This window comes from Manis pentadactyla, chromosome 17 (genome assembly GCF_030020395.1).
Source record: "Manis pentadactyla isolate mManPen7 chromosome 17, mManPen7.hap1, whole genome shotgun sequence".
Taxonomy (NCBI): Eukaryota; Metazoa; Chordata; class Mammalia; order Pholidota; family Manidae; genus Manis; species Manis pentadactyla.
This window is the reverse complement of record NC_080035.1, coordinates 6907566-6919929: the sequence shown is the minus strand read 5'-3', so window position 1 is coordinate 6919929 and position 12364 is coordinate 6907566. Positions and strand designations below refer to the sequence as shown.

Sequence of the window (12364 nt, the reverse complement as noted above, 5' to 3'; positions counted from 1 at the left end):
AAAAGCTAGGGAGGGTCAGAGGAGGCAGGCATATTGTCATACTTCTGGTCTCGAACAGGAAGGGCCCATGTTGCAGGTGGCATGAACTAGTCCCTCAGTCTTATCTTCTATTTCTTCTTGAATCAGTTTGGTAATTTGTATGTTCTTAGCAATTTGTTCACTTTTATCTAGGTTATCTAGTTTGATGGAGCACAGTTATTTGAAGTATGCTATTATAAACTTTTTTTTATTTCTATAAGGTGATTGAACTGGCAATCAAAAACCTCCCAACAAAGAAAATCCCAGGACCAGATGCTATTACTGGTACCTTCTACAAGCTTTTTCTTATTTCTCATTAATTAATAAATTTATTTATTTATTTTTGGCATCATTAATACACACTAACATTTTGGTCCCTATACTGCCTTCCCGTGCTCCCCCCAACATATGTGTGCTAATCATAATGTCCTTTTTACCCCTTATCCCTCCCTTCCCACTCATCCTCCCCAGTCCCTTTCCCTTTGGTAACTGTTAGTCCATTCATGGATTCCGTGATTCTGCTGCTGTTTTGTTCCTTCAGTTTTTCCTTTGTTCTTATACTTCACAGATGAGCGAAATCATTTGGTACTTGTCTTTCTCTGCCTGGCTTATTTCACTGAGCACAATACCCTCGGGCTCCATCCATGTTGTTGTGAATGGTAGGATTTGTTTTCTTCTTATGGCTGAATAATATTCCATTGTGTATATGTACCACATCTTCTTTATCCATTCATCTACTGATGGACACTTAGGTTGCTTCCATTTCTTGGCTATTATAAAAAGTGCTGCAATAAACATAGGGGTGCATATGTCTTTTTCAAGCTGGGCTCCTGCATTCTTAGGGTAAATTCCTAGGAGTGGAATTCCTGGGTTAAATGGTATTTCTATTTTTAGTTTTCGAGGAACCTCCATACTGCTTTCCACAAATGGGAGAACTAATTTACTTTCCCACCAGCAGTGTAGTAGGGCTCCCCTCTCTCCACATCCTCGCCAACATTTGTTGTTGTTTGTCTTTTGGATGGTAGCCATCCTAACTGGTGTGAGGTGACATCTCACTGTGGTTTTAATTTGCATTTCTCTGATGACTAGTGATGTGGAGCGTCCTTTCACATCTTGGCCATCTAAATTTCTTCTTTGGAGAAGTGTCTGTTCAGATCCTCTGCCTATTTTTTAATTGGGTTAACTGCTTTTTGTTTGTTGAGGTGCATGAGCTCTTTGTATATTTTGGATGTCAACCGCTTATCGGATACGTCATTTATGAATATATTCTGCCAAACTGTAGGATGCTTTTTTGTTCTACTGATGGTGTTCTTTGCTGTACAGAAGCTTTTTAGTTTGATATAGTCCCACTTGTTCATTTTTGCTTTTGTTTCACTTTCCCAGGGAGATATGTTCATGAAGAAGTTGCTCAAGTTTATATTCAAGAGAGATTTGCCTATATTTTCTTCTAAGAGTTTTATAGTTTCATGATTTTCATTCAGGTCTTTAATCCATTTCGAGTTTACTTTTGTGTATGGGGTTAGACAGTAATCCAGTTTCATTCTCTTACATGTAGCTGTCCAGTTTTGCCAACACCAGCTGTTGAAGAGGCTGTCACTTCGCCATTGTATGTCCATGGCTCCTTTATCAAATATTAATTGACCATATATGTCTGGGTTGATGTCTGGATTCTCTAGTCTGTTCCATTGGTCTGTGGCTCTGTTCTTGTGCCAGTACCAAATTGTCTTGATTACTGTGGCTTTGTAGTAGAGCTTGAAGTTGGGAAGCGAGATCCCCCCTGCTTTATTCTTCCTTCTCAGGATTGCTTTGGTTGTTTGGTGTCTTTTGTGTGGTTCCATATGAATTTTAGAACTATTTGTTCCAGTTTGTTGAAGAATGCTGTCAGGGTTTTGATAGGGATTGCACTGAATCTTTAGATTGCTTTAGGCATGATGGCCATTTTAACAATATTAATTCTTCCTTCCCAAGAGCATGGGATGGATTTCCATTTATTAGTATCCTCTTTAATTTCTCTTAGAAGTGTCTTGTAATTTTCAAGGTATAGGTCTTTCACTTCCTTGGTTAGGTTTATTCCTAGGTATTTTATTCTTTTTGATGCAATTGTGAATGGAATTGTTTCCTGATTTCTCTTTCTTCTAGATCATCATTAGTATATAGGAATGCAACAGATTTCTGTGTATTAATTTTGTATCCTGCAACTTTGCTGAATTCAGATATTAGTTCTGGTACTTTTGGAGTGGATTATTTAGGGTTTTTATGTACATAATATCATGTCATCTGCAAAGAGGGACAGTTTGACTTCTTCCTTATCAATCTGGATGCCTTTTATTTCTTTGTGTTGTCTGATTGCCATGGCTAGGACCTCCAGTACTATGTTGAATAAAAGCAGGGAGAGTGGGCTTCCTTGTTTTGTTCCCGATTTTAAAGGAAAAGATTTCAGCTTCTCACTGTTAAGTATGATGGTGGCTGTGGGTTTGTCATATATGGCCTTTATTATGTTGAGGTATTTGCCCTCTGTACCCATTTTGTTGAGAGTTTTTATCATAAATGGATGTTGAATTCTGTCGAATGCTTTTTTAGCATCTATGGAGATGATTATGTGGTTTTTATCCTTCTTTTTGTTGATGTGGTGGATGATGCTGATGGATTTTCGAATGTTGTACCATCCTTGCATCCCTGAGATGAATCCCACTTGGTCATGGTGTATGATCCTCTTGATGTATTTTTGAATTCGGTTTGCTGATATTTTGTTCAGTATTTCTGCATCTATGTTCATCAGGGATATTGGTCTGCAGTTTTCTTTTTTTGTGGTGTCTTTGCCTGGTTTTGGTATTAGAGTGATGCTGGCTTCATAGAATGAGTTTGGGAGTATTCTTTCCTCTTCTATTTTTTGGAAAACTTTAAGGAGGATGGGTATTGGGTCTTCTCTGTAAGTCTGATAAAATTCAGCGGTGAATCCATCTGGCCTGGGAGTTTTGTTCTTGGGTAGTTTTTTTGTTTTTGTTATCATTAATCTACTATTACATGCAGAACATTATGTTTACTAGGCTCCTCCCTTCACCAAGTCCCCCCCCACATACCCCTTCACAGTCACTGTCCATCAGTGTAGTAATATGCTGTAGACTCACTACTTGTCTTCTCTGTGTTGTCCAGCCCTCCCCATGCCCCGCCCCCCACACTTGGGTAGTTTTTGATTACCGATTCAATTTCATTGCTGGTGATTGGTCTGTGTAGACTTTCTGTTTCTTCCTTGGTCAGTCTTGGAAGGTTGTATTTTTCTGGAAAGTTGTCCATTTCTTCTAAGTTATCCCCTTTGTTAACATACAGATTTTCATAGTATTCTCTAATGATTCTTTGTATTTCTGTGGTGTCCATCGTCGTGATTTTTCCGTTCTCATTTCTTATTCTGTTTATGTATGTAGATTCTCTTTTTTCTTAATAAGTTTGGCTAGGGATTTATCTATTTTGTTTGTTTTCTCAAGAACCAGCTCTTGTTTTCATTAACTTTTTTGTATTGTTCTATTTTTCTCAATTTTATTTATTTCTTCTCTGATCTTTGTTATGTCCCTCCTTCTGCTGACTTTGGGCTTCATTTGTTCTTCTTTTTCCAGTTTCAATAATTGTAAATTTAGACTATTCATTTGGGATTGTTCTTCCTTCTTTAAATAGGCCTGGATTGCTATACACTTTCCTCTTAGAACTGCCTTCGGTGCATCCCACAGGAGTTGGGGTGTTGTGCTGTTGTTTTGAATTGTCTCCATATATTGCTTGATCTCTGTTTTAATTTGATCATTGATCCATTGATTATTTAGGAGCATGTTAAGCTTCCATGTGTTTGTGAGTATTTTTGTTTTCTTCATACAATTTATTTCTAGTTTTATACCCTTGTGATCTGAGAAGTTGGTTGGCACAATTTCAATCTTTTTGAATTTACTGAGGCTCTTTTTGTGGCCTAATATGTTGTCTATTCTTGAAAGTGTTCCATATGCACTTGAAAAGAATGTGTATCCTGCTTCTTTTGGGTGGAGAGTTCTGTAGATGTCTGTTAGGTCCATCTTTTCTAATGTGTTGTTCAATGCCCGTGTCTCCTTCCTTATTTTCTGTCTGATTGATCTGTCCTTTGGAGTGAATGGAGTGTTGAAGTCTCCTAGAATGAATGCACTACATTCGATTACCCCTTTTAATTCTGTTAGCATTTGTTTCACATGTCAGTGCTCCTGTGTTGGGTGCATAGATATTTATCATGGTTCATCGTCTTGTTGGACTGACTCCTTTATCATTATGTAATGTCCTTCTTTGTCTCTTGTGACTTTGTTTGCAAGTCTCTTTTGTCTGTAACAAGTACTGCAGCTCCTGCTTTTTTCTCCCTATTAGTTGCATGAAGTATCTTTCTCCATCCCTTCACTATGAGTCTGTGCATGTCTTTGGGTTTAAAGTGAGTCTCTTGTAGGCAGCATATATATGGGTCTTATTTTTTTATCCATTCAGTGACTTATGTCTTTTGATTGGTGCATTCAGTCCATTTATATTTAGGATGATTATCAATAGGTATGTATTTATTGCCATTGCAGGCTTTGGATTTGTGGTTACCGAATGTTCAAGGGTAACTTCCTTACTATCTAACGGTCTAACTTAACTCACTTAGTATGCTATTACAAATACAACCTAAAGGTTCCTTTTCTTCATCCTCCATTCTTTATATATTAGGTACCATATTCTGTACTATTTGTTTATCCATTTTTATTACCTGTGGTGAGTGACAGCTATTTAACCTTAGGAACGCTTCCATCTATAGCAGTCCCTCCAAAATACACTGTAGAGATGGTTTGTGGGAGGTAAATTCTCTCAGCTTTTGCTCATCTAGAAATTGTTTAATCCCTCCTTCAAATTTAAATGATAATCTTGCTGGATAAAGTAATCTTGGTTCCAGGCCCTTCTGCTTCATGGCATTAAATACATCATGCCACTCCCTTCTGGCCTGTAAGGTTTCTGCTGAGAAGTCTGATGATAGCCTGATAGTTTTCCTTTGTATGTGATCTGATTTCTCTCTCTGGCTGCTTTTAATAGTCTGTCCTTATCCTTGACCTTTGCCATTTTAATCACTATATCCTGGTGTTGTCCTCCTTGGGTCCCTTGTGTTGGGAGATCTGTGCACCTCCATGGCTTGAGAGACTATCTCCTTCCCCATATTGGGGAAGTTTTCATCAATTACTTCCTCAAACACACTTTCTATCTCTTTTTCTCTATCTTCTTCTTCTGGTACCCCTATAATACAAATATTGTTCTGTTTGGATTGGTCACACATTTCTTTCAGTATTCTTTCATTCTTAGAGATCCTTTTTTCTTTGTGCCTCAGCTTCTTTGTATTCTTCTTCCTTAATTTCTATTTCATTTATCGTCTCCTCCACCATATCTAATCTGCTCCTAATACACTTCATTGTGTTCTTCAATGATTGGATCTCTGTCCTAAATTCGTTCCTGAGTTCTTGAATATTTTTCTGTACCTCCATGAGGATGTTAAATGATTTTTATTTTGAGATCCCTTTCAGAAAGATCCATGAGGTCATTTTCATTTGAATCCTTCTCAGGTGTATTCATAATTTTGCTTTGAACCAGGTTCCTTTGACGTTTCATAATTCGTCTGTGGTGCCCTGTAGTGACGAGAAGCTCTACTCTCTGGAGCTTCTCAGCCCCTGAAGCAATGTCAGGGTCTCAGGGGAGTGGTATTGGTGCCTGGGGGGAGGAAAGATCTTTTTCCTGCTTCCTGGCTACTATGCCTGTCTCCACTGCCTGAACCAGTGGGCCAAACACACAGGTGTAAGCCTCTATGCTTTGTGTTTGTAGCTGCCATAGGCAGGATTTCCCTCTGATGGCCTGACACCAAGGCAGGGGTTGCTAATTTGCAATCCTAAGCCATGTGCAGGCTAGCCAGGTGGAAGACACAACAGGCTGCGTATCATGGTGGGGTGAGCCTTGGAGCTGTGTAGCCAGCCAGGGGGATGGAGCACCTGAAGATCATTTAAGTTCCCAACCTGCTGGGCAGAGTGCACCTGGACAATTTTGTCTACCTGTTCTTTCTCCTGAGCAGTAAGCTCTGTGCAATCCTTGCCCCTTTAGCCACCCTCTTGCTGTTAGGAAGTCTCTCAGACTGCCCACCCAGATTAGCCAGATATGAATCCCTGTTTTCCACAAGCAGCTGGAATCTCTGTCTCTCCAGGTATTCCACCTGTCTTAGCTTTCCAACTGCACTAAATCACCAGAGCACCATGCATTGTAGGTTCATGCTCCCAGAGCAGATCTCCAGGGCTATGTGTTCAGCAGTTCCAGGCCTCCACTCCCTCCCCACTCTGTTTGTCTTTCTCCCTCTGATGAGCTGGGGTGGGGGAAGGGCTTGGGCCCTGTTGGGTCATAGCTTTGGTACGTTACTCTGTTCTGTTAGGTCTGCTCTTTTCTCTAGGTGTATGCAGTCTGTTGCAGCCTTCTTTCCTGTTGCTCTTTCAGGATGAGTTGTATTAAATTATGTTTTCATATTATATGTGGTTTCAGGAGGAGGTCTCTGTTTCACCTCTCACGCCACCATTTCTAATCCCATTTTGCTTCTACAAACTTTTAAAGAATTAATGCCAATACATCTCAAATTTTTCCAAAAATGAAAGAGAAGGAAACACTTTCTAACTCATTCTATGAGACCAGAATTACTCTGATACCAAAGCCAGACAAAGACATCACAAGAAAACGACAGACCAATACCCTTTATGAATAAAGATTTCAACAAAAGTCTTCAACAAAAGGTGAACAACCAAGTCCAGCATCATATTAAAAGGGTTATATGCTATGATCAAATAGGATTGATTCCAGAAATCCAAGGGTGGTTCAACATACTAAAATCAATTAATATACTTCACCAAACATACTGGGTTGAATTGTGTCCCCTTAAAAGATGACTGTTCAAGTTCTAGCCCTCAGTTCCGGTAATTATGACTATTTGGATTCAGGGGCTTCACAGATGTAATCAAATTAAGCCGAGCTCATACTGGGTTAGCGTGGGCACTAATCCAGTATCTAGTATTCTAATGAGAAGAGGGAACTTTGGACAAAGAGACACATAGGGACACACAGAGGAAAACATCATATGGAGATGAAGACAGAGATTGGAATTACACATCTATAAGTCAAGGAATGCCAAGGATTGCTGGCAACCACTAGGAGCGAGGAGAGATGCACAGTATAGGTTCTCCCTGAGAGCCTCCAAAAGGAACCAATCCTGCTGACACCTTGATCCTGGGCTTCTAGTCTCAGGTCCTTGAGTCAGTAACTTGCTGTTGTTTTAATCCACTCAGTCTATGGTACTTTATTATGGCAGCTCTAGGAAACTAATATACCATCCTAATACAATGAAGAAAAACAACACATTCATTTCAACTGATGCAGAGAAAGCATTTAACAAAACCCCATTCTTTTTCATGATAAGAAGGCACTCAACATGGGACAGCTTCAAAATGGAATATCCACATGCAAAATAATGAAGTTAGGCATTTATCTCACATTTATAAAGAAAAATGAATTCAAATTAATAAAAGATCCAAATGTAAGTGCTAATACAACTATTAGAGGAAAAATATATTGGTAAGTCTTCATGACCTTGGATTTGGTGATGGTTTCTTAGCTGTGACACCATGAATAACAAAGGACAAAATCAATAAATTGAATTTCATTAAAATTTAAATTTTGTGTATCAAAGGACAATATCAAGAGAGTGAGAAGACACACAGAAGGGAGAAAATATTTGCAAATTATATATATGATCAGTGATTAGTATCCAGAATATATGAAAATAACTCAAGAACAAAAAGACAACCATTTTTAAAAAAGGGGCAAAGGACCCGAACAGATATTTCTCCAAAAATGATACATGAATGGCCAAAGAGGATATGAAAAAATGTTCAATATCCTTAGTCATCAGGGAAATGCAAACCAAAATCACAATGAGATAGCACTTTATTCCCACTAGGATGGCTACAATAAAATAAAACTGACAATAACAAGTATTGGTGAGGAAAGGGAGTAACAGTAACCCTGTACAACTGCTAGTGGGAATGTAAAATGGAGTAGCTTCTGTGGAACAGTTTGGCGGTACCTCAGTTAAGATACACACTGAATTACTGAGCAATCCCATTCCTAGGTATGGATCAAAAGAACTGACAAAGAAAAACATGTACACGAATGTTCATAGAAGCACTATTCACAGTAGTGAAAAGTCCATCAGCTGATGAATGGATAAACAAATTGTGGCATATCCATACAATGGAATATTATTCAGCCACATAAAGTAATGAAATACCCATTATGCTATGACATGGATAAACCTTGAAAACATTATGCTGGTGAAGGAAACCAGACAAAACAGGCCACATATTGTGTAATTCCATTTACATGAAATGTCCAGAATAGGCAAATCTTTAGAGACCAAAAGTAGTTTAGTAGTTGTGGTTGCCAGGGGATAAGGGAAAATGAGGAAAAATTGTTTAATAGGTACAGGGTTTCCTTTGGGGTGATGAAAAGTTCTGGAACTAGGTAGTGGTGACAGTTACCCAACACTGTAAATATACTAAGTGTTGCTGAATTGTACATTTAAAAATGGTTACAACTGTGACTTTTATGTTATGTGATTTTTACTACAATAAACTAAAATTACTACTTATAAAAAGAAGTACCCCAAGCTGGTTTACATTCTTACATGAATGTCTGATGTTTACATAATGCCTATCAGTATGTTAGGAAATTATATGCTGGAGCCAAATGTGTGGCTCCTCTGGTTACCATTTGTTCACAAGGAAGTTGCTGTGAAGTTTTAGTGAGAAATTCTCTGGCATTTTGTGGTAACTACATAAATAACCCATAAACAAATCTTTCTTTAAGAAAAAAGGTTAAATATATTGGAGAAACTAAGCTTCTAAGTTTCAATTCAAAATAAATGTAAAATGTGGTGAAATTTGAAGATAGGCATTACTGGATCAACTCTACTGAATTCACACACTGTACATCAAAAAAACGTTAAATTCGTTTTCAAGTTTTAAAATTTTCCCTATTTTTATTTTTATGACTCCTGAATTATTCTGCCTCTAAAGATAGTTGCTGATTAGAGGCAACTAATACAATAGTTGATGAGTCCCTCTGGGCAGCTGGGACCCTGAAAGGCCCTATTAAAGGCTTGAGATGAACCATTTATCATAAGGAACACACTTCTGAATGCAGGTATGGGGAATCAAATCTTTGAATATTATGTCCATCATGGAGAGTTTTTTGGTTCTCTTTCTGCTGTACCTATTTTTTTTAATGCTATTTTCAAACCACCCCCAAACAAGTTAAACAAATGAAACTACCAGTGTCTTCTCTTTTTAGAATGGTCTTATTGGCTGTATCCCTTTATTTACACATGTCTCAGAAGTGTGACTTAGAGACTTCTCAAGCATGGTTAGAGAAAGGCAAATACCATGATCACAACTCAAATATTTTTTAGCTCAGAAAACTAAGAATACTTTGCTCTCTACTTTAAACCTGAATGCTTTTTATGAGAAACAGAAAAGCATGCTTTACACATGTATTCATTCATTTTGTTCAAATCCTATTTTGCCAAGAGGAATTTGTGCCGGACAAGGTATTGGAACGCTAGTCTTCTGCTTTGTTAACCTTACTGCTGATGAGGCATGCTGTAAGTCTGGAATGCTTTGTACAAAGGGACTTGAAATTTAGGCTCCTGTTACAGTTACATGGAGGTTCCTCAAAGAAAAATTCCATCTGTGGAAGTAGAAATAAGACCTTTCCTTTTTAAATGTTCACTATCCCAAACAAATACCAATTTGAAAAGCACAATGTTTAGAATATTTTGACACAATATTTGTTTGTACTGACCAGAGACAGGTAGCTTTTTCCTGTTTAAGAAAGAAGGGCCCAACCCTGCCTCTGCCAGCTGGTCGGTGTCTAAGGGGCCTGCAACTGGCCAGCCCAGGCCCTGCTGCCTGTGCAGGGAGGGAGGATGGATGAGGGAGCAGGCAGGGACTCCAGGGTGCTCTAGAAATCTCTAGAACCTCCTGAAATCCTCCATTCTGATTATAAAAGTGATACCAGTGGAAAACTAGGGAAACAGAGAAGACACAAAGAAGAAAATAAAAATAAAACTCACTTTAATAATTCCTCCACCCAAAGATAACCACTGTGAATATCTGGTGCACATCCTTCTAGCTTTTTTTGTGTGTGCATATAGCTATATGTACATATATTTTAGACAAAACTGGGCTTGTATTCTTTGCATACTAGTTTTCAAAGTACTTTTTCACTGAATAATAGGTTTTAAACATTTCTAGCTTTTTCTTACATTAGATGAGCCAATCACCATTTAAGATATAGTCAGGATCATTAATAGACATTATTGTTATTACAACTGCTTTGGTGTTTTGGAATTCAACTCTTCGGGGTCTACCTAGTATACCTAACTGTGGAAACTATGTAGGAAACTATATATTTACTCAAAATTATATGGGAAAATAACTTTTAAAATATTTCTTCTAATAATGTTCAGAAACATTAAATATAGTCTTCACTTCCCTTACATACTACTAAAGACATATTTTTTTAAGTAAGTAATACTATTATAAATATTCAGCACCAGGATTATCAAACTGAGTCATAAGTAATTTATTTATATACTTGTTAGGTGATGTTGCTAAAGTTGGTCACAAATACCTATTGCAAACCTCTATTGACATTTTATTTGAGTATTGTTTATGAACTTTTAAAGAGTAGAAAGGAGAAGGAAAGTTTTAATTACAGGTTTTCACTTTTTTTTCCTTTGTCTCTGTTAAATAAACAAAAAGGGCACAATAACTTCAAATGAGGACATGATAAAGTTGAACATTCTACACTAAACATAGTTGATAAAACATTAAGCTGATATTTTCTTTTTTCACTTTACTGTTAAACTTTTTCACTTTACTGTTCAAATTGTTAGAATAATAATTATTATTAAATGGTCAATTCCTAAATTCTTTGGTCTCAATCTCTTTCCCCATCAGCAGACTTAGATTTGGAACACTGTGCATAGAGTTGTTGGCCTGGTAAAAAATGGGTTCCTAGGAAAGTGGGTAATTCATTGTTAGCCTGTCACCAAATTAATCTGCAATTCTGCATACTTTTCAGTAAGACCACATGGAAATTGTTCTCAACCAGGATGTTTTTTGCCCTGTATACTTTTTTAAGGTGAATTGTCAAACTGGCCTTTGAATTCTGGAATAAGCTAGGATGGAGCTTCTTGTTTTCATGAAAATAGCTATTGTGGCCAACTGCTAGGATCTGAGTGACAGAACGGCACACTCAGGACCTCCTTGGCAGTGGCCATGCGGAGCCCCAGCATCTCTGAGAGGTGACCCAAAAGGCACAGCCCCCTCCTCCCCTACACCACCTGGTGTGAAGCGGCAACTTCCCTTCGCTACTAAGGAGGTTAACAGATCTTTGGGAGATCCAAGAGCATAGAGACAAAGATCTCCTGAACTTAGTATCTTTGAACTAGACTTTTGACTTTTAACTCCTTCATTTTACAAGTAAGGAAATAGATCCAGACGGATTTGCTCAATCACTGGTGGCAATTGAACCAACACAAAGGGCCAGGGCTCTTAACTTCCACCCAGAACTTTCCCACCACACCATGTCACTAGCAGAAAAAAAAAATTAAATAGCATGTCATTTAAGTCCTTGAACTTATCAGCAGGCTAAGGAAAATCAGCCACTAATAATCTGGCAAAGACATTTTTAGCAATGTGTTTCACACTTTCTGCACCTTACGGAAAGTGCTTTGGGAAAAATTATTAGTAAAGAACTATGAAGGAACTCTAAGACTCAGCTGATACTCTTTCTAAATAACAAAATATTATTTTTGGCAGGTAAAAAATTCAGCTCATACTTCGGTGGAAGGAACATAGTTAGGGTACAGGGTAGGCCCAGTTTATACACATAAAAGTGAACAAGTAGTCAGCTATTTTTAAATGTACCTACCCTCTCCCATGACTAGATGATCCAAATTCTGAGCTTCTCAGAGGATGGAAGTAGGTTATTTCTCTTCTGCCACCCACTGAATACTTCTATAATACTGTATTTTAAACAAAATTATATGAAGCTTATTTGCAACTAGGATGATATATTAAAATTCTGTGGGAGCTTAATGACATGACATACAGCCTTCTACAATTTCCCTAGTCACAAGGATCTTGAGAAAGTCTAAGATTTAGACTGTATAGACCTTTTCCAGTCCTGTAGCAGTCCTTTTTCTTTCCTCTAATTTGTGTTTATTTTT

The 12364-nt window shown here is 37.8% G+C and overlaps 1 protein-coding gene across 13 annotated transcripts in view; it reads right to left on the bottom strand.

The window, feature by feature from the left end:
* The window catches only part of CAB39L (calcium binding protein 39 like), a 259969-nt gene that overhangs the window by 65210 nt on the left and 182395 nt on the right, over positions 1-12364 (bottom strand). The window contains exon 9 of one of the 13 annotated variants that reach the window (XM_036904303.2): positions 3386-7404. The exons of the other annotated variants lie outside the window; for them this stretch is intronic. Within the exon in view, the coding sequence (XP_036760198.1) occupies positions 7384-7404 (21 nt within the window). The 3' untranslated portion in view covers positions 3386-7383. Of the gene's footprint in view, positions 1-3385; positions 7405-12364 lie in introns of those variants that run through there. 13 annotated transcript variants of the gene reach the window in all.